This window comes from Pongo pygmaeus, chromosome 6 (genome assembly GCF_028885625.2).
Source record: "Pongo pygmaeus isolate AG05252 chromosome 6, NHGRI_mPonPyg2-v2.0_pri, whole genome shotgun sequence".
In the NCBI taxonomy this organism is placed as follows: domain Eukaryota; kingdom Metazoa; phylum Chordata; class Mammalia; order Primates; family Hominidae; genus Pongo; species Pongo pygmaeus.
The window spans coordinates 127,032,422-127,054,694 of NC_072379.2; the positions used below are offsets into that span (position 1 = coordinate 127,032,422).

The 22,273-nt window shown below is 44.6% G+C and overlaps 1 protein-coding gene across 2 annotated transcripts in view; it reads left to right on the forward strand.

Annotated features, from left to right (window-relative positions):
• The window catches only part of SND1 (staphylococcal nuclease and tudor domain containing 1), a 434,013-nt gene that overhangs the window by 326,720 nt on the left and 85,020 nt on the right, over positions 1–22,273 (forward strand). For both annotated transcript variants that reach the window (XM_054497017.2, XM_063668433.1), the window contains exon 16: positions 5,546–5,655. In XM_054497017.2, the coding sequence (XP_054352992.1) occupies positions 5,546–5,655 (110 nt within the window). The remainder of the gene's footprint in view (positions 1–5,545; positions 5,656–22,273) is intronic.

Sequence of the window (22,273 nt, forward strand, 5' to 3'; positions counted from 1 at the left end):
GCCTCCTGAGTAGCTGGCCTTACAGGCACACACCACCACGCCCTGCCAATTTTTGTATTTTTAGTAGAGGCGGGGTTTCACCATCTTGGCCAGGCTGGTCTCAAACTCCTGACCTCAAGTGATCTGCCTGCCTTGGCCTCCCAGAGTGCTGGGATTACAGGCTTGAGCCACTGTGCCCGGCCATGTACTATTTCTTAACATTCTGCAACATATAGGCCAAATGGCAAATCCAGTCACCAATAACATACCTTTTACAATAGTAGAGGAAAATAATCTTTCCTAGCTGGTAATTAACTTCATGAGCACAAAGTGTTTTCATCATTGAATCCTCATCTTCCACAACAATCCTCATCTTCCTGGCCCAGAGTAGACATCGACAAGTATTAGTTAAATGGAGAGTGGAGGTCTGCTAGATGAGCTGGTGGATTTTTCAGTGTACCCCATGGACAGAAGGCAGGTTCTGCATGCCTCCTGTGCCACTGTGATGTCTGATGCAGTAGTGAGAACACAGCGGGCATGCAGTAAACACCTTTGACTAATCCTTCAAACTGTTTTTTGTTTCCACTTGAGTTTTGTCTCCTTCAGCTAATGCCTGGTCTCTTAGTGGTGGAATAAGTGCCACTGGGAAGCTGTCACATACTTCCAGCTAAGGCCAATTTGTCACACTTCCCTTAGCTCCCACTGCCCAATAAAGGAAAAAGTGAACACATTTTGAGTCCTGAGACTTCGTTATCATAAAACTCGACAAAGAGTGTAAAATACTCAGAGCGATACATAAGTTTCACATAGCCATCAACAGAATCTCTTACAGAGCCCATTGTCTTGTCATTAAACAAGAATGTGTACTTCTTGTTCCAAAGCTGACTGACCAGAGTATTTGTGTTAATTGACCTAGTTAGTCAATGTCTCTAAATGTATAATTTTTTTAATAGAATGATTGCTCCATAGCCCAGCATTTTGTTTGATATTTGTACTCCATGAGTCAAGGCTTGGGTGAGGAATCTCAAAAGGGTATAACCAAAATGGTAAGACCAAAAGGTCCAGAGAAGGCCTTGCATATCCTTCATTTTATAGACAGATGAGGCCTGGATAAGTTTAATATTCTATCAGTGGCAGAGCAGAACCCAGAATCATGATGTGCTGATGGCTAGCAATGAATTTTCTCTTCCTAAACTATACAAAGTCAGGCAGAAACCTCTTTTTACTTGATTTTATTTCCTTTTGTTTTGTTTTGTTTCAAATAGCCATGGTCAACCATTCATATCCCAGAAAGTCTAGAAAAGGTGTGAAAAATAATGAGTTTTTGCTTATAGGCAGATGGACCTATAGAGTTTGAAAGAGGTCAGGAGCAGCAGCCACATGGAGCAGGAGGTGGGGCAGGCATTTGTCTTACCTGCCTCTCCTGTGCCTGCCCTTGTGGAAGTCAGCTGAGTCCCCCCATGAGGGATCTGTCTTTGTTCTGGCACACCCCATAATAGAGAAGGAAAATGCTCAGGAATTTTTGGGATTTTTTTTTAAGTGTAGTGTTTTGTCTTGTTTTGCATTTATTAAAACAAAATAGTTTGTTTCTTAAAGGCTTGTGTCAGAGGTAAGCTTGGCACTTCTCTTGCACCTGTGGCATTTGAGGCACAGCTGAGTTAATATATCTTTATCAGCAGGCAGCACTGCACTGGTATGTTATCAGAAAAGACAGCTATTGGTGGTAACATGCAGGATCCAGCCAGGCACTTCCTCAACTGGCTGGGGAGAACTTCTGCAGCTCCAGTGATATCTCACTTCATATTTACAGTCTGAGGCCATGTGTGGCTTGGGAGCGCTCCATTGCTGCCTGTCAGCCTGCCTAGCTGAGCATCAGCACCCTTGGGTTTGCTTTCTTAGAACCCAACTTTCTTTCCCTTCATCTGTTTTCTTTAACTTTTATTTTTAACATCCATTTTATTGCATCACCAGCCCAGCAGTGCAGGCGTTGCTTGAGGAAAGGTGCAGCATGGATTAGGTTGACTTGCTCCCTGAGCTCTTGGGAGAGGAGGGCACAGCATAACTCTGCTCACTGCCAGCATGTGGCTTCACCTGGCTTTCAGCAGCAACAACAACTGACTTTTTGGCTCAGAATGTTACCATTTGTGTGGTCTCCTCTCTATCAGTGGACAGCATATTTTTTGCTCTGTTCCTTGGTCCCTTAGTACACAAAAGCAAGTCTAGAAACTGGATAAACCCTCAGTTGGAGCACTTTTTTAACTCTGCAAGAAAGCCATCAGGACCTGCCCCGTCCTTCCATCCTTCTGTCTTTCCACCTCAGTCAATACCAGTGTTTTTCAAATTGGGTATTTGTCCCACTAGAGGTTTTAAATCAATTTAGCGTCATAGCCATTTTGTTTTTTTCCTTAATGAAATGGTGAACAGAAGAGAGACTGTCAGTATAACATATACTGACATATATGACTAACATATATAGTCAAGATTAACCATTGTTTTGTGGAAACGTAATAATTGCTAAGCTGGCCTCCAATAAAAATAACCCCCCAAATAAATAAATGAATACATAAATACTGCTCTGCAAAAGGTAAGATCAAGATGGCAGAGAAGGAAACCTCAGGAAACGGTCTTCCTGCCTAAACAATTGCACTGGCAGAATCTGCCTGATGTGACTGTTTTGAAACTCTGGAATCTATTGAAGGCTTCTTACTTCCAGTGGTTGTCTACAGGTGTTTGTACCCATATGTAAATGTGTATGTGGGTCACAGTAAGAATAAAAAGTTTGAAAAACGCCCATGTACAGTATCTTCTATCTGTAGATGTAGCTCGGCTTGGCAAATTTCTAATACTCAGACATTCAGATATCATAAAGCCTGTCCTGCTCTCCTGGCCCTGACTTTGTACCTTAGTCTGGGAATAGATTCTGCCTCTGCCTGATGGGAATGGATGTGAATGGATGTTTACTTATTTCCACTTGAAAAAGGGCACAGAAGCACCCTACTTCAGCTTCCTACTCTTGTTGTGCTAGGGCTTAACTGCTGGGAAGTGGACTAGCAACATAACAAAGGCCCTTCTTTGCCTTTATGTCTGCATGGAGTGACTGGGATTTGGTTTTCACAGGCCCAGAGGACTATGTCATGAAAAATGTTTTGAATATATTTCTGCTTGATTTGTTTAACTCCCTGGCCCACTGAGCCATCATGTTTTCTCAATTCAATCACTTGGTGGTCTCCAGGATTCAGGGGAGCGACTGCAATCTCTGTAGCTTGACCAGCCTGGTGAGATTTCAGAATACCAAGAGAGTGACAAAGGAGTAGAGTGGTACTCAATAAGTGAAGCTCGGAAATATTCTATGCCCTCATAGTGAAAATTCAACCCCTTAGTTCCTGCTGCCCAGTGCAGTACCCTAGCTACATCCCAGTTCTAGTCCCCAGTTCATAGCAGCCCCACCCAGCAGTGCCCCAGTCCTGTCCTGCCCAAATGGCTGCTAAGAGTCAGAAACAAACTGAACCCTTGTTTTAGCATTATGCCTGTTTCTGCAACAATGCTTTTTCTGTGGTTATGTGGCAAGATTGTTCAATGGAATTGTTTATTTTTCTCTCTGATGATTTTGTTCTTGCTTAGTTTGCAGATATAAAAAGAAAAGTGTTTTTGGCTATTGATGTAAAAAACATGGGCCATCTTTCATTCCATTTTTCTCTAGCCTCATCTCTCCCTGCAGGGTTAATCTCAGGCTCCTTGGCTCATGAGTTTATTGCTGTCTTTTACAAAAATACGTTCCACCCCTCCCTTGCAGGCCGGCGCTGAAGTGCCAGGAATGAGGCAGCCCTGGTGATCTTCTTTGCCATGTGACACTTGGGTGGGGCCTTCATCTGTCCCATCTTTTCAAGGGTGGTAGAATGGTCCTTGCTGTCACCTCAAGCTGCTGTCCTGCGGCAGTCTTTCTCCTGGCCTAGCATTTTATTTGATATGGTGTATTCCATTTGTAAGGCCTTCGGGCTCAGAGAGAAAGCTCCGTTATCTTCTGAAAGCCCAATATATAGCCTATTCCCTTTTTTCTGAGCTTTGTCACCTTGAATCAATGCCCTGGCCAGAAACATGAGCAGCACCTAGCTTTATTCATACACAGAGATGTACCTTCTGTCCTAGTAGCAGTGGGACCTTGTCTCCCCCAAGCAGGTGTTTGCCATCACCGAGACACCCTGCTTCTGCTGCCCCTATGCTAGATCTCTTGTACGTTCCCTTGAGGCTGTTCGTAAATAAAGGTAGCACCTCTTAGTTCTGCCTTACTGCAGCAGGAGAGACCACCAGTGATTCAGAGACACACATACTCCATGCATCCTCCCCCAGATCTTCATCATTTTCGTTTCCTATGTCTCTAGCCCAGTTCCACTTTTTGTGGAATTATGTCTGTAATTATATAGTGTCATAATTATAGCTACAGTGTGAATTTTTTTGAAATATTTGTAAGTCTCAGATATCAAAACGTAGCATATTTCATGGTCTGTCACAGATGACCACTGTTAGTGGTAAATATACTTGCAAAACTAACAGGTTGACTCAAAGAAAAGGCAGTCTTACTTGGTTAGTGAGCACTTTGTACAGAATCCTGTGGTTGGATACAAAAAAAAGTATGAAGGATAGGATTATGTCTTCAGGGACAGGTTGGTTGTGGGGGTCAAAGAGGATTTTGAGGTTTTGAGCATGGGAATTACAAGAGTGATGATGATACAGATAATATTAATAATAGGATATAGTGAACCTCTCCATGTGGCAGGCATTGTTCTAAATAATCTCTCCTAGTTCACACAGCAACCTTAAGAAGTGGATATATTATAATATCTGTTTTATAAGTAGGGAAACTGAGACTTTCTGAGTAATTTGGCTAAGGTCACACAGCTAATAAGTGATAGAGCTGGGATGTGAAACTGGGTTTCTTTGGCTCCGCACCTAGTATTTCATCAGTATTCTGAGGTGTTTTGCTTTTTTTTCTGTCTCTCATTCTGAATGAAAAGCCGATGATGCTATTGTCCAGAATACACCCAGAGTTGAGAGGGGAGGCTTACTTGAAGAGAAAAGTGACACTGAATTAACACTTTTGAATTTGGTGTAAAAGTCAGATAGCAAGGAGAAAATGTCCAGGAGTCAGTGAGAATGGCACCTTAGGAGGCAGAATGGCTGGGATATCAGTAGGTGAGGGAGCCATTTCTGTAAGAGATGGCTCAGGCTGCGAGACTGTGGGACTGTCAGTTGGAGCAGTGCAGGATGAGGAGTTCTTGCTCATCTTACTTGGAAAGCTCCTTTCCCCATGTGCTCTTGATAATTCCTGGATGCCGTGGCTGAGAGCTCCTATCCATTGGTGCTGCTGTGATAGTGTTGGTTTTTTCCACCTGGAGAGAACTAAACCCCTCCTTCACTTCTCCCATTACCTCTGTCTTCGTCTCAGATAGAATGGATGGAAGTTAGATGTAACACCTGCTTCATTGGAGGTGTCAGGGGACCGTCCTTATTGGACAGCAAGCCTAGTGGGCACCTTTTCATCACAGATTCTCCTTTTCTCCTGACACAGGCATTGAATGCCCCAGAGGAGCCCGAAACCTCCCAGGCCTGGTGCAGGAAGGAGAGCCCTTCAGCGAGGAAGCTACACTTTTCACCAAGGAACTGGTTCTGCAGCGAGAGGTAGGACATCTTCCTGTTGCTTCTTCTGTGAGGAGGGGTGACAAAATAAGGCTCCCTTGGTCTGCCATGTCAGAGATCTGTCTGTTGTTTTTTCCACTGCTCAGCCTTGCACATCCATAAGCCATTCTTGTGTCTGCCCACATCTTATTTCCCTGAGCCCTGCTTCATTGGCCAGCCACCCCCAAATTGCTCCCCTCCACTGGTAGCCTGGGATGTGTGGTGGACACCAGGCCAGCCCAGCCAGGCTCCTGATGCAGAGAGCTTACATCTTTGCATTCTTCCTCCTTGGTGAATTAGCCTGAGTTGCCTGTCTGCAGCTGGATTTAGAAGCTTGACTAACCCTGTCAGGGGCCAATTTTCTTTGAACATTTATTTGTATCTTTGAGTAATTGCATTTTCTGTAGCGGGTTTTCTGACTTAATTTAATTGTATTTCTGTTTCTGCCTGTTGGGCTGGCTCTTGCACGCAGGAGTTAGGATCTCAGCTGCTGTGGTGCCCTTCTACCTGCTAATTTTGCTCAAGCCTTCGTCAACAGATCCATCTTCTTTCCAGGAGTATGCCAGCCATTTGTCCTGCTAGGTGGGCACAAGAAAGGAGCAGCAGGGAGGTGTGCTTGGCTCAGCCTTAGGATTTTTGAATCTGCCATTGTCCCCATTTCTTTTACAATCATCTATAGGGTCCCTCCAGCTTTCATAATACTCACAGAGGTACAAGATTATAGGGTCCTAGAGGCTGTCTCTCTAATGAGTCTTCGTAGATCTTTGCGAGCAGATGCGTGGACTTCTTTAGGATGCTCAGTGATAAAAATACCTGTTTATAAGCTTCAGCCTCTGAAGCTGATTTGAATTGCTAAGAAATACATGAGGCGTGAGAGAACAAGAGAACACGCCAGTCCGAGATGCTTATGTTGGACTATCCTGGCCTTGAGAGAAGTGTTGGTTGCCACCTCTTTGATTCTTTACTGCTTGCCTTCTTATTTTGTAGAAGAAAGTAGAGTGGCCTAACAAATCCTGAATTCTCAGTTCCATTTCCCAAACATCAGCTACAACAATCTGGGTATCACATTTGCTTTGTTGGCTATCCGTACAATGATTGGGGGACTGGGGGGCTTAATTGTATCATCAGATTCACATTGCCCTCTATTTTATTTTTTGTGAAGATGCATGCAAAGTAAAAATCCTTATATTGACATGGAAGGTGCTTCCCCCTCTCCCGTTTTGTAATTACACAATGCTGCCTGAATTTTTATCAATTAAAAATAACCCCGTGCAAGAGAAGTATTTCAAAAATCCAAACACTCCAGTTGTCTATAAGTGCCTGTTGCAGTTTTTGAAGTGGCCTAGGGATTAAGTGGACGGGGCAGATATTGTAGAATTTCCCTCTAATTTTGGATAATGAACTGCAAAGTAACTATGTTGGTAAAAGCAGGTGAGTCTGTTCAAATTCACAGCTTAAAGACATTGCCCAAGGATGCAGCAACAGACTTTTGTTTGTTTGTTGTGCTTTGGATGGAGGAAGGAAATCCCTTCATTAGACTGCCCAAGACATTGGTTGGTGGCATTCTCATCATTTACTGTCTAAGTCAAATTTCTCACCATCATTGTCTTCCTACTGTTTCCCATCTCCTAAAGTTTCTTTCCCTTTCTTTTTCAACTGTCTTTTTCCCAACCACCTTTCTTCCTGATCATGTTTCTGGCCCACTGATGAGATCCAAAAGTACAAGGGGGTCCAAGAGAATACTGATCACTAAAAGGAGTGAGTGGCCCAAAACTCTTTTACTCTCCCATGGTTACTGCGACCTTACCTTTGTCTTATATTTGCTAATACTTGACTGTTGAAAAAGATTAAAATTTTCCCCAGTTTTCTTTGAGGAAACTCTTTGGTGTTCTTGGTATGTAATTGAGTTTGCAGATCCTTAGTCTAATCCAGAGTCGATCTTTCTTGATTATAGTGGCCCAATCTTTCATATCCCTAGGTTGAGGGTCTCAATAAGAACCTTTGTGCGTTTTCTTAGCTACTTATATGATTACTTGGGCTGGCTGTTTTGAAAGTTCTTTACACTGAGAAAATGTGAGTATGTCCTAAACTATGAATAATTCAAAAATCTGACTAAAAGATCCAGTAATACCCTACTGTCCTGAACATTTCCTTTGTATTATGTATGAAAACTTTTTTCTGAACAGTGTAGGAATGGAGAGGTTTGTGTTTTGTTACAGGCTTATTCATGTACTTTTACCTATGTAGTACCTCCATTTTTATTTCATAAGTTGTCTTGGGGAATGCTTCTCTTTGTCCTACTCCCCCAACCCCACAAAGATCTAGCAGAAGAGGAAAGTCCCAGTACGTTGGTACTCCTGGATGCAGAGGTCCTTCCCGCCCTCAGCGGAAGTCCTGAGCAATGCATGGATGCCTGAGTGTGGGCCCACGACCTCCCACCTCATGCAGCTCTTACCTTCCAGGCAGCCTCTATCTTGCCCACAGTGCACGACAGTGCAGGAACTCTCCTGGAGCTGAGCCACTGCTGGGATGGCCGCAGTTGAACTGGTTTTTTGCACCTTTTACCTGTTCCTTGATCATGAGTTTTAGCTCAGATAACCAGGTATTTTGAAGACGTGATTGTCCTTGGCCCTGCCCCATCCCTTCCCTTTAAAGTTTTAAATTTTTTTTCATGTCTTTTCTTTGGCCAGAATTTCTCTATCCCCCGCATGCCTTCCTCGGTTACCATAAATGTGCATTATCCTAGGAAAGATGAAGCCCACAGGTTGTACGATTTCAAAGTACTTCCTGGGCCCCTTTGTGTGATCCGACAGAGGCCTGGTCATCAAGTTGGATTTCCCTATGTGAAACCATAAACTGACCTGAGGAAGATACAGAGGGGAGAGGGGCTGTGTAACGGTGACTGCCTCTAGGCCAGCCTTCTGCCAGGCAGAGAACAGGAAGCTGGCATGCAGAGTGTCTGGCACTGGTAAATGACACCATGTTTGTAAGTGCATTGTCCTGGCTTTTGGTGGGCTGTGCAGGAATTCCTGCCTGAATTATAGTCTTTCCATCTCATATCTTCATGTCTGAATCCCTCAAGCTTTAGACAAGTCTTTTATCTCCGTTTTCAGTTGGCTCCCATTATCTTGAGACCTCATAATGCTGCTTTCCTTAAATTTGTTTTACAGTGACACTAGTCAGCACAGAGCTACTCACATTTCTGGCCACCACTCGGCTCCATTATCTTGACTTCTCTCCTGCCCCCTTACGTTGCAGTTCTTCTTTTACACCACCGTTTTACATGTTGCTCCTCCTTAGCCATTGGTTCCTGTTGGCTTTTGTTCTTTTACCTGAGTTGGAAATCTGGGCAGACAATTCCAGCTCAGTGGTCTGGGCATTCTGGTGGTGCTGCCAGCCCCAGGGCAGGAAGAACAGTGAGCGAGACAGTGTGCCATTACCTGCTTCTCCAGCCTTGAAGCCCAAAGCAGCCAAGGAACTCTCAAATGACGATCACTTTTACTCAAAAAAAAATACAGTAAATTCAGTCTTTCTTTCTAGCCTGACTCCACTGGTATTTAGGACGGGTGGGCAAATCTGTGCCACTGCCAGTTTTTACAATAAAGTTTCATTAAAACACAGCCATGCTAATTCTGTTTTTTGTTGTTGTTTGTTTGTTTGTTTGAAACAGAGTCTCGCTCTGTCGCCCAGGCTGGAGTGCAGTGGCGCGATCTCAGCTCACTGCAACCTGCGCCTTCCGGGTTCGAGCAATTCTCCTGCCTCAGCCTCCCGAGTAGTTGGGATTACAGGCCTGCGCCACCACGCTCAGCTAATTTTTTTTTTTTTTGTATTTTTAGTAGAGATGGGGTTTCACCATATTGGCCAGGCTGGTCTCGAACTCCTGACCTTGTGATCTGCCCACCTCAGCCTCCCAAAGTGCTGGGATTACAGGCATGAGCCAACCGCGCCTGGCCTGGCCATGCTAATTCTTTCATGTGTTGTCTATAGCTGCTTTCATACTATAACAGCCGAGTTGTGTAGTTACAACAGAGGCTATATGGCTTGCAAAGCCTAAACTATTTACGATCTCTTCCTTTACCAAAAAGTTTGCTGACTACTGCTGCATATGGTATGCTGAATTGGGTTTAAATGGCTTGTAATAGCCCTGAAAATTTAAGTTGGCTCTCCTGTCCCCTGCCGTTGAGGCTGGACTGCATGAGATTATTGTACCTGTTGGCTGTAGCTGTGACTATGAGCTGAGTGCCATGTCCCATTGGATAGCATGTACTTGGTGACCCATGACCCACATACAGCTGACTCTTTAAGGCAGTTCCCTACCCCACAGTCAAGGACAGGAAGATCTGGTGTGATTTCCCAGATGGGGAGTTGTGCCTGTTACTAGCATCCCCCAGAAATAGTTGAGAGATAGCATTAGCTAATGGGTAAATAACTGGCTTAAAAGTGTAAACTCCTGGGTTTTCACACTCCAGTTTTTATGTGGTCCTGGATATGTGATTCTTTTCTGCCTTGGCATTCCTGTCTAAAACACTGATCTAGCAATCCCAAGCCATCCTTTCCTTTTTGCATCCCTTGTTCTGAATAAAACAGTGATTTCATATCTCTTCTCACTTTCTTCCAGAAGGCAGCTAGCCAGCACATACTCACTGACCAGTTGCTGCCTGCACAGCAGTGTTTTCACTGCTGTGTTGGAGAAACCCGAAGTCTTAAAGAAAGGGCCATAAGGTATTATTTAAAGAGATCAGTGTCATAGTTTAACTGTCTTCACAGTTCCAGGCTGTAGGAGGTACAGTTTCTGAGGACAGGGGCAATGTATGTGGGTTTGGTGATCATTTCTAAGGCCTTTTTTGATGACCCCTTTGTCCTCTCTGAGACATTAGAATTGCTCTTTGCTGCTGCCTGAAAAATGATGTCCTCATGCTGGACAGCCCCAGCTGAAAACTCAGGCTGCTGCCTTGACCTATTTCCCTTCTCCCTGCTGGCATTAAAAGGGAGGATGTCCCCCGGGGAGCTCATTCTGCAGGCTGCAGTGGCCAAGGCAGAGTCCTGGGTTTCCTCTCTCTCCCTTACTCCCTGCTTTAAAAAAAAAAAAGATACAGAAAAACATAAGCAACTGTTGCCGTTGGGGAAAAAAAAAAGTATTTACGTTTCAGGGGAATGTGGCCTCAGCCATGAATATTGGTGTGTATTTATGAAGGGGTGTATGTCTGGGAAATAAAACTTAGAATACAAGAAAAAGTGATTTCATTTCTTTCATCGTAGCTCCAAGTGTGCTGTATCGTGTCTGAAATAGATAAACTGCTCTAAGCAGTTTCAAGTTTATCTCAATCTCTGTCCTTCTTGTGCCCTCGGTCCTTTCCTTACATCACCCCACAAGCGCTGTGGTGTATGCTCTCTTAGCCCTTCCCATTCCATCTCTCTGCGCAGGCTCCTTCCCTGTCGAGGAGACCCACAAGAGAGGGAACACTAGCAAAGTTGTATCTCTGGATCAAAGGAATGAGGACAGTTCAAGCCACAGGAAATTCCAAGAAAGTAATGGACTCCCAGTGAGGGTGAATCCAGTGCAGCCTACTCTCCTGACCCTCCCTGATGGCCATGTCGCTTGGGAACCCTCTCCAAGCCACTAATAATTACCTGCTGGAAAAGCAAGCAGGCTGTCTGGCAATGTTTCATTTATTTTCACAAAGCCCCCTTATTCTAGATGATCTCAGCCACTGCCCAGGAAAAAGGGAACATGTTATGGTCAGCTTTCTAAATAGCTCTCTCATCCCACAAGCTTTTAAAGGCTGTTTGGAGGCTTAAGGCCTTTATCACCTCCCTACACATGCTTGACAGTTCATCACCCACCAGTGGTCTTTAATTTCAAGCAGTTTATTCTTAGTTAAGGGCCATATTCTTTGAAGAAGGCCCAGGTAAGAAAAACTCCTGTCTTAATAGTGATCAAACCTTAATTTTATATAGCATTTTCTCATTTTAAAAGTGTTTTCATGCATAATATTTCATTTTAATCTCACAGCAAACCTATAAGAAAAATATTAACCCTGTCTTACAGTTCAGGACACCAAAATGCACAGTAACTTGCCTCTGTTCACAGAGCTCATGGTAAGACATATACTAAAACTCAAATATCTGCATTCCAAATCAAATGCTTTTTCTCCTCAAATCTTGCCAGTTTTGCTTTTAGAAGGCAATAATTCTTTTAGCCATATTTTACCATTTTTCAACCATAGAATATCTGGAACTAGTTAAAGGAATAGTAGAGGACTTCCCTGAAGGTCCCACATTGACTAAGAGTCAGTCTTCTATAGGGCATGGATTCTGATCCTGAATGCTTCCAAGACTGCAGAGGAATTTGAAGGATTTGCTATGCCCATGCCTCCCCTAAATATTTACTCTGCTCTTCCCACAGCTCCTGTGTCTATTGATTGTCTGATTCCCGCTTCATCTGCTGTTTGATTTTTGTGGGCCTAACTTCTCCCATTTGCTCATGTATGTCTATATTCCTATATCTAATGTTTCTTAAAAGACAAATCTGACTGTGTAGGTGCATTTGTTTAAAAAATATAACTCCCCATTGCCTCTGGGATAAAGTCTTATCTCAGTTTACATATATTCTTGATAACCTCTCCAACTTTATGTCTCACCACTCCCACTCACTTCGTAATTCATGCCTTATCAGAATGGACCTGTTATACTGGCAGTTCGCCATATATACCATTACATTTTGTTTCTCCCATCTCTCAGGTAGACTTACACTTTCGGCCCAGCACATCAGTCATCCCCCTTGCTTGCTTTCCTGTTCACTCCTGTTCTGGAAGGTGCATCACCTTTTCTTGGAAGCCTTCCCTTGCTCTCCCAGGCTAGATGAGATATCCTTCCATCAGTTCCCACAGCACCCTGTGCATATATCTATTGTGCACTTACCAATAGTATACAAGGGATCTATGACCCAAGTCTCTCCCCACTAGCTTGTAAGCTCCTCACAGACAGGAACCATGTTTTGTCTTTGTACTCTAGTGCCTAGTATATAAGAGATACTCAATAAATAAATATTTGTCAAATCAACGAATTGATTCCTTGTGACCTAATTCTAGAGAATGGGAAGAAGGCCTGTTATTTTGTTGTCGTTTATGGTTCTTTAGGAAAGCTCTCCAAGCTTGGCATTTGTCAGGGTGGGAGGAAAACTGTTGAAGTATTGAGACTGGACACATGGCTGCTAATTCATCAGCTTATCATTGAAAAAGTCCATAGCCAAAACCTGACTGTGCACTTACTGACCTGCCGGGGTCTCCTGTCTCTCCAGCCAGTATATTTAAAGGTAATGAGATAATGATGAGTGTTTTGAAAAATGTTTAGTGTTCAAATAGAAACCATTCGTGTCCCTTCACTCTCTGAACAGTCTGCAAATCTCTCCCTCTCTGGTATGTTTCTGTTTTGTGGATTAGACTGCTAAATAAGCAAAGAGTTAATTTTGAAGTTCAGGTCAACAAATTCCTGTTTGGAGACAGGCTGTTCCTGAATACCAGGTTGTTATCTGTCTATTACAGCCCCTTCACTTCTGGGCTCCTGGCCCTTTGCGAAGTACTTCAAAAAGCCTAGAGAGAAGAGAGGGCCCTCAAATCCCATTCCAGCCCCTAAATGAAAGTGGTATCACAAGGAGAAGAGTGGAGGTAGAAATGTACCGTGGGGGACATTGCCCCATTGCGTTTCTTCCCCTGACTACTGGGCTTCCCCTATCAGCTTTTAACGTCTGGAAGTAGCTGAGTTTCCAGTCACTGGTGGCCTTCCCCAAGTGAGCTCAGCAGCATGTGCTGATAGGTGCCAATACTGTGCTGGCTCCAGTGGGATTCCTCTCTGCAAAGCTGCTGGCTCAGCTTGGCTGTTTCCCTATTCCTCTCCTTAGAACTTTCATAGCCAGTCAAGCATAGAATTGCATCCATTCTTCTGAAATAGGTACTGTGCCTAATTTTTCATTGGCTTGGCCAAGATCCTATTACCTGTAATTATGTCATATGGGCTGACTGGTGTAGGTTTGATAGGCCTCACTGCTCTCCAGAGGCTAGTGTTCCTACCCCAGGATGGCTGCTGGGATTAGGAGTGGAATGTGGAATAGTTTAGGACCACAAGAGATCTGGCCTCCTTGGAACATGTAGGAAGGCCTCAAGGATGTAATTCTAGCCCAGGGAAGAAAATCCTTTTCAGCAGACGCTTCCCTTCCCTTCCCCTAGGGAATGGGTCCCTGCTATAGTAAACTCTTCCTTAAGAGAGTTTTATGTTTTCTCTGTCAGATCAATTTGTTTTTCTTAATGTTGTTCCTATCAAAAAAAAAAAAAAAAAAAAAAAAGGAAGAAATACAGTCCTCAGACCTGACAGTTTCATTTTTCCCCCCAAGTAGAAGCAATAGAAACCTTAGCAGTTCCAAGACTCCTGGCACTCACTTTTCCTCTCCATCTTTAGGTCTAACCCAGCTCAGCCCAGAGTAAAGACGTAAAAGCCTCACATGTGATTTCCTCTTGCATTTTTTCTGCTAGAAGGGTCCACAGTACTTACTTTATGCCTCATCTCAATTGAGGCTGGATGATGAGGATAGTGGGCAGTGATTGCAATTGGGGAATGCATGTACTGGATCACATAAGGTCATGAAAGTCCTTGAAACAGAGCCTTGCCAAGCAGAACCCTTGCCACTCATGGTATTCGATACAGTCTACCCATCTGACATGAAATGATATTCTTAATGAGCCATTCCTATGGAAGATAGCTATTGCCAGGCACATTCAGTCTCCTGGTCTCCCTCTCTTATAGCTGTATAGGGCCTATGACCTAGAATAAATGGAAAAATGTTATCAGGAGGAAGAGACTGCTGGACTCCCCTGAGAGGTAGGGTTTGTGCTAGGAGAGCTGGGTGCCATTTATTTCATTTTGATATATCAGGTGCTCCTAGTAACAATTCCTGGTTTCTCTTACCTCTTTAATCATCCTGAATAGTCACTGCTTCTTGAGCTTTGGTGAGTGTTCTCTAAAAAAAAAAAAAAAAAAAGATGGAAGCTAATATTTTTAATAACAAAGGGCTGAAGAAAAGCAGCTCGGAATTTTTATTTTTCAGGTGAAATACCTGTTGTGAAGTCTATTAACTTCCTTCTGGAAGCCTAATTTGGCAGTATCTACAGACAAGCAGATAATTTCTTGACAAACTAAAGATGACCTCACACAGACCTGCCCACTACTTGTTTTCAGAAGAACTTGTGAACCCAGAGCATTGGCCAACACCCATGCAGACTTGAGTGTCAGCTTGCTTTGCTTTTGCTTCTTTTTTTTTTTTTGAGACAGGGTCTCACTCTGTCGCCCAGGCTGGAATGCAGTGGCACAATCATGGCTCACTGCAGCCTCAACCTCCCAGGCTCAGGTGACCTTCCCACCTCAGCCTCTCAAGCAGGTAGGACTACAGGCACATGTCCCCATGCTCAGCTAATGTTTTGTATTTTCTGTAGAGATAGGCTTTCACCATGTTGCCCAGGCTGGTCTCAAACTCTGGGCTCAAGAGATCTGCCTGCCTCAGCCTCCCAAAGTGCTGGGATTACGGGCATGAGCCACTGCACCTGGCAAGTGAACTTTAATGTGGCATGTTTGGAGTGTCTTCAGGCTTCAGGCCTCCCTGTTCCGTTTGTCCTAAACATTGCAAGCCATGCCGATTGTCTGAATATCCCCTGTGGAATTACATAATTCAACTCATACCTTTTTAGAACATAGCTCTTAATACATAATAGCAAGGCTACCTGAGCCACCAGCAGAGCACAAGCAGACTGTAGATTGCATTTTTTCTCCAGGTAATACTAACATTGTGGTGTTTCACATGTGATTCGCCCAAGGACACAGGGGCGACTGTTCTGGTGGATGAGCTGACCTTCACCCTGCCCTGTTCTTGCCATTAGCATGCCCACTCCCTGTGTCTGTTGCCAAGGACTTGAAGAGAACCTCCGTGTTCCAAACCTGGCTTTATTGATGAACTTCCCACTTGCTACTCCACCCGTGATGGTTTCTGGTCAGCTGCACTTAAATGGATTTTGAAAATGAAAGTGACCAATGGTCTGTTATGAAATGCGGCACATGACATAAGATTATGAGCAAGCTTGAGAATTAAGAACAGAGATACCCTAACCTGGTCAAAACAACATGTTTCACATAGTGAGAAAGGAATAGCTCATTCTTAGACTCTTCTTTAGGACATTTAAGGGCGTCTTTTCCTTCTTAACGAAACTGTGAAAAGTCAAACCTAGGTTCTCATTCCACCTTCACCATTTTCTGTCTGACCATGGACACATGCCTTAGCCTCTCTAAACCGAGGGCAATCTCAGTGCCTATTAGAATTTAATATGAAGGCTATCCCTAGCATTGTGCAATGCAGCCATCCTGCTAAACCTAATTGCCTCTCCTATGTAAGGAGGGTACCTTCTCACTTAGGGTTACTGTGAAAATTAAGTGTATGTGTAAACCGTTCCTCACAACCCAAGATATTAAACACTCAGTGAATGGTAGCTTACAGCATCATTTTTATTATTAATAGAAATTCTCTCAGCCAGGCACAGTGGCTCATGCCTGTAATCCCAGCACTTTGGGAGGCCAAGGTGGGCCGATCACCTGAGATCGGGAGTTTGAGACCAACCTGACCAACATGGAGAAACCCCGTCTCTCCTAAAAATACAAAATCAGCTGGGCGTGGTGGCACATGCCTGTAATCCCAACTACTTGGGAGGCTGAGGCAGGAGAATCACTTGAACCCAGGAGGCGGAGGTTGCGGTGAGCCAAGATCGCACCACTGCACTCCAGTCTGGGCAACAAGAGCGAAACTCTGTCTCAAAAAAAAAAAAAAAGAAAAAAAAAAGAAATTCTCTCAGGGCTTAACTGAAATTTAGGACTTGAACTTCAGTATGTACAAAACCAGAGTAGAGTTCTAGGCTGGATCTAGGTATGTGTGTTTTGAGCAGCATTCAGATTAGAATCAACAAAGAACAATCCTCCCAGTGCTCTTCACTCCCCCAGCCTGTCTAAGCCAGTGATGGCACATAGGCATATGCTACCCCTATTCAGGTTGTCCACCCATGGCAGACATTGCCAGTCAGTCACTGCGCTGCTTTGGCTCAGGGCTCAGATCCTTCTCAAAACAGGGATCCTCGCTACTACTACCAGTTGAGAGGATTTGGCACTTAACGGAAACCTATTTTCCATCCTTGGTCTAAATTTGCAAAGGAGTATTTCTTTAAGTACCCTCAGGACATCAGCCAGTCTTTTATTCTGTGAAGTAAAATAACATAAGGTCTCTTTGTCTCTGATTCCTCATGGTCCCACACATTAGGCAGTATTACGTTCAGTGGAAAACCAAAGGTCTGAAGGTAATGCCAGCAAGTCCTAACCTACGCAAGATGCCTTTTCTAGACTTGGCTATGGACTGATAAGGTGATCACCAAGGGAGGGTTGACACCAGGACTCCACACATACCTCATGGATGTCTAAGGAATAATGGTTTGACCATCTTTGCAGTGTTCTCCACTTGCCATGGGGGTATTTGGAGACTAATCTGCCAACAGTGAGGGCTCTCTGCTTTTTCTGTTGATGCAGGTCTTCTCTCACATTGTCACAGCAGCTTGAAAATGAGGGATATGGGTATGAACTATCTAGGTCCTGGCTGGTACAGGCTTCCTTATCCTCTGACAGAATAGCAGTGCTCCTTTGTGTCTCCATACTTTCCTACGATGACCACAACAATCCAGGATTGCCATAGATTTGTCCTTGACCTGCATTAAGTTGAAGAGTTGGAAGATAGATAGCACAGTGCCAGCAGAAGCGCTAAAGAAAGAACTAGGTGGTAACACAGGCTGGGCACAGTGGCTCACGCCTGTAATTCCAACACTTTGGAGGCCGAGGCAGGGGGATCACATGAGGCCAGGATTTCAAGACCAGCCTGGCCAACATGGCGAAACCTTGTCTCTAATGAAAATACAAAAGTTAGCCTGGTGTGATGGCACATCCCTGTAGTCCCAGCTACTCGGGAGGCTGAGGCCGAGAATCGGTGGCAGAGGTTGCAGTGAGCCGAAATCGTGCCACTGCACTCCAGCCTGGGCGACAGAGCCAAGACTCTCCAAAAAAAAGAAAAAAAAATGAAAATGAAAAAGAAAGATCTAGGTGTTAAACAAGACTGAAAAGGATAGGAAAAGGCCTCCAAGAAGAAGCGTTTGGGTCACTGTAGGAAGAACAGGTACCTCTTGAACCGGGAATGAAAGAAGGAACTGTGCTGTTTTCCTTTTCAGCTTAACATAATGCCTTCCTCTTCTCCCCTTTCCCTTCTCTTGATGCAGTCGAATTCTTTTTAATGGTTACCAGAAAAGGATTTGGCATTGGGTGTACAGCTAGAGGTGGAAGATCATGCAAATAAGACCAACAGGTCCCTCCATTCCCCACCAGCAGCCTGCATGTGCCATTTCACTTCACACATCTCTATAATGCTTGCGGTGCTGGGGTGCCGTTACCTCTCCAGTTAAATAAATCTCAAACCACCGACCCAGGGTTTTCATAGCAGTGTTGCAGCCATATATGAGGAAATGCAACAAACAGTCCATTAGCACTGATTGGATATGGATTTTTGGCCTGGCCACCTGCCACTTGGTAATTTTAGAATAGGGTCACTTTCGGAATTGGAAGATTCCTTGTGGGAGGGGACTGGTGTTTGCTAAATAGCTGTATCTTACCATCACGCCCCTTCACAGCCAAGCTCCCTACCTCTGGAGTGAGGGGCTGGTCTCGTGGCCTGCCTGGCAGAAAGGGCTAGAGCTCCTTCTTCATCAGCTTCCAGGGCTGCAGACGTGGCCATTTCCAAACACCCAGGGTGCACTTAACCACTTCCTCCTCCTAATCTCAGCATTTCCACTCTAAACACATCAGCAGCTTTGTAACTTACTTTCTTTTTTTTCTTTTTCTTTTTTTTGTCCTATGTTTTGGCCCTTGATGTATTTGTGGGAGGAAGATGGGTAGACTGGCTAACTGTGATATCAACTGATTTCCAAATGATACAGTTATACCCTGAGTCAGTTTCTGGAGAATAAGCAAGGGTGCCAAGAGCATTGTGAAGGGCTCTCATTGTTTTTACATGTCAGTGACTGCCTGCCTTGGTTTTGCCAGCTGCAAAATGGAAAAACTAAGCCCTCTTTTGCCTAGAGAATGCTAAAAGGTGAATACTCAGGTGTGGTGGGGAGGTTTCTAAGGAGACCCAGACCCCAGATGATGCACTAAGAGTGCTGTGTGACCTGAAGAGGGACCTCTGGTCAGAACGTTTTTTTCTGTCACCAGCAACTGAATAATTATGCCCAGTTGGTAGAATAGGAGAACTGTTGGTCTGGGACCCTGAGATCTGACCATGATGTTCCCCATTGGACTAAACTTTGGCCAATATTTCCTTTTCTCTATGCCATGAAATCTTTTGCATTGCCTTTTTCTGGACATGAGTAGAGTACTGACTTTGGCTTCTGATAAGCAGCATATCCTAAAGAGAATCTGTCCCAGAGGACTTAGGGGTTCCTTCAGTCTTTGCCGCTCTGGTTGCACTATTCCTGAGCTGAAGATGAAAACAGACATCAGATGTTCGTCTTTGTGTTATGGGTTGTTATCCCCAGCCATCATAACCCTGTGTCTTATTTCCTGGTTGTCTGCATAAGGCCATATTTACATAGAGTTTGTCGTCTTGCCTGTGTGGTCAGTATCCCTTTCACCCTAGGTTTACAGCCAGACCTCTAACATTTTTGACCCAGGCCTCTGATATTCATGCCATGTCTTTTGCCCAGAGTATTTCAAAGGACAGGCCTGTGCCCTAGATGCTGTGATCTTTGTTATTTTCAAGTACGAAGCAAGATAGTTTTGCCTTATTTGCTGTCTGTCTATATTTTCTTGGCATGTCAGCCAGGGAGTGAGGTTAGTAAGATATAGCTAGAGATTGCCCTTGAAGCTTTTGATTCTTGCTTTCCTGTCCAGAATTATAGTCAGTTGTTGAGATAGCCTATCCCAACACCACTAACGTGTGACAACTTCAAAAATTCATGAGGCCTTGGGATTCACAGCACCTCTCAATAATCTAGCCTTGTATCAAGAGAAGTAGCCCTGCTGGAGCATTGCCAGCATGTGAGGTGCAGAGGGGCCCTCCGTTAGCCAGCCCTTCAGCCCTTCCAGGTATGAGAAAGGGCTCTTCATGCCACACTCACATGTGCACCCATGCATGCCTAACACCCAGTGACTGGAAGACTGCCTCCAGGGAAATACAGCAGGCTTACACCGCCCAGACAGTCTTTCATCTGTCCTTCCTCTTTCATTCTTTCACCCGCCCCCTTGTGTTTCTGTAATTTGTACAGTATCATTGAAAGGTGTTGAAGAGATCAATAGCAATTCACCTTTTCCCTTATTGATTCAAGTGATGGCAAGAAAAAATGGCAGGTAGTACCAATTCATTTGTCATGAGCTATCCATTTCCTACCAAGCCACCAGTGACCTCTCCCAATGCCTGTTCTGTTGCTGATTTACAGTTGGGATTACTTCTTTTTCCAACCTGCTTTGATAGGAATGAGAGAACTACTGTGTTTGACTCCTGTAATCAAAGCTGGGTGAAGAAGGAGACTGCAGGTACTGAACAGGAAAATTGCTGTGGAGCCTGGTCTCCAACTCCGAGGCTTGCTTTATTTGAGGAGCTCCCTACCTGTGCTGGGCTCTCCAGCAGAGGCAATACGGCATCAGCTGATGGAGTTGCAGTCTCCCCCAGCACTTCTCAAGTCCCCACCCCCAGCCCCCGACCTTTTTCTAAAGGACACAGCCTTCCTTTATTATCTTTTTCCACAGAATGTAAAGTGAGTGTGCTGAGTGAAAAGTCCATGAACCCTGTGAACTGGCTCTGCTTTTGCCAAAGGTGCAAAGGTTTGTCATTCCCTTCATGAGCCTTCAAGTAGTAACTTCAGCTGACCCTGGGGGAATGTGAGGTCCGGCCTTAGCAGGGCTATGGGTGAAGGAAGTGTTCTTGTTCTTAGAGGGTTCTGTATCCACCAGGAATGTAGAGTGGAGACAGTTCTCAGCTTCTTTTTCTGAAATAAGCATGGGAAGGGGGTGTGTGTGTGTGTGTGTGTGTGTGTGTGTGTGTAAGGGTTTGTGTAAGGGGGGGTGTGTGTGTGTGTGTATCAGCCTCACTGGGAACAGTATCTTGACTTTCACTTGGGAAAGGTAATGGTGGATCCTCGTGTGTGTGGGCGTGCACATGTGTTTTGATCAGCCTCACTGGGAACAGTCTCTTGACTCTCATTTGGGGAAAGGTAATGGGGGATCCTCCCCCCAACTCCCAAATAGGACAGTTAGCTGCCACACACTTACATGCACATTTTTAAAACTGTGCATTGCGAATGGCAAATATGTATTAGTTTACTCACCTGGTGGGAGGACCAGGGTTCTTTGAATCCCAGGACTCTTAGGAGGGAAGTTAGCACTGACTACAAAGCCAAAGCTTGGTTAACCCAGCTGCTGCTTCTCCTTTATGTACCATATTTTGAAGGTTGTTGGTTCTTACACAGAAGCAACTATTGTCCCCCACACCCAGTGTGGTCACCAGGCCCTCTCAACTCCCATCAGTGCTGAAGTTTGCTGCTGTGGCATAAAGTGAGCCAATTCCCAGAAACTCCTGCCTATGTAGACTTTTGGCAGAGAGGCTGCATTTGGAGGGCTACCTGGAAGAGAACCCTGCTCAGCCACTTACCTGAGTGGGCAGTTAATGGTGAGCAGTGGGAGTGGCAGTTCCCAGGCTGGTTGTTGCCAGCATGGAGGTCGCAGTCTTTGTGTCAGCCCGAGCACACAGCCAGCCTTCTCCAGAGGAGCACTGCCATCTCAGTCTTGTTTCCTGAGCGCCGAGTGGGTTGAGGTCACTATTTTAGATGCCCCCTCTCCCAGTAGTGAGATTTCGCTAGAAACCCAGTGTTGCTGTGTCAGGTAGCTCTGCAGTCTGCGGAGCCAGGCCTGGAGAAGGCAGCCAGCTCTCTGTGAAGCTGGTTAATTACATGTGAAGCTGCCAGCAGGACGATTGTTTTTTTTCCCATGGATCATTAATAAACCATTCTGGCCTGGCAATTCCATCATCTTCCTCAGCTTTGTCAGACAGATCTTCCTCCTTTTTAGTATAAAGCTTTAAAAATGGCTGGGAGTGGCAAGAGGGAGGGAAAAGAATAATCTACTTCCATTTAATGCCCATGTTTTTCCCTAAGCTGAAAAGTGGCTCCCTGCTTTCAGATCATCTTGGCAGCCAGAATACAAAGGGTTCAAGGCTTGCCATGGGTGGGAAGTGGCTCGGCTCCTAGTATTTGCAGCAAACTACAGACCAGGCCTGATATGGAGATGAGGCAACTAGTGCAGCAGATGGCAAATAGTCCTGCTTCACTGGGGCTCCAGATATGCACCATCTTCTTCCTTCAGCCAAGGCAGCCTCATTCCTGCTATGCCTGAGTACAGAAAGCATTTCTGGTTTTTCAGAAACTCCTTTTTTAGGCAAAGATGGAAGAAGTCAAAGCAAATATTACATGGGAAACTCAAATCTAGTTATAGACGTTTCTTTGTC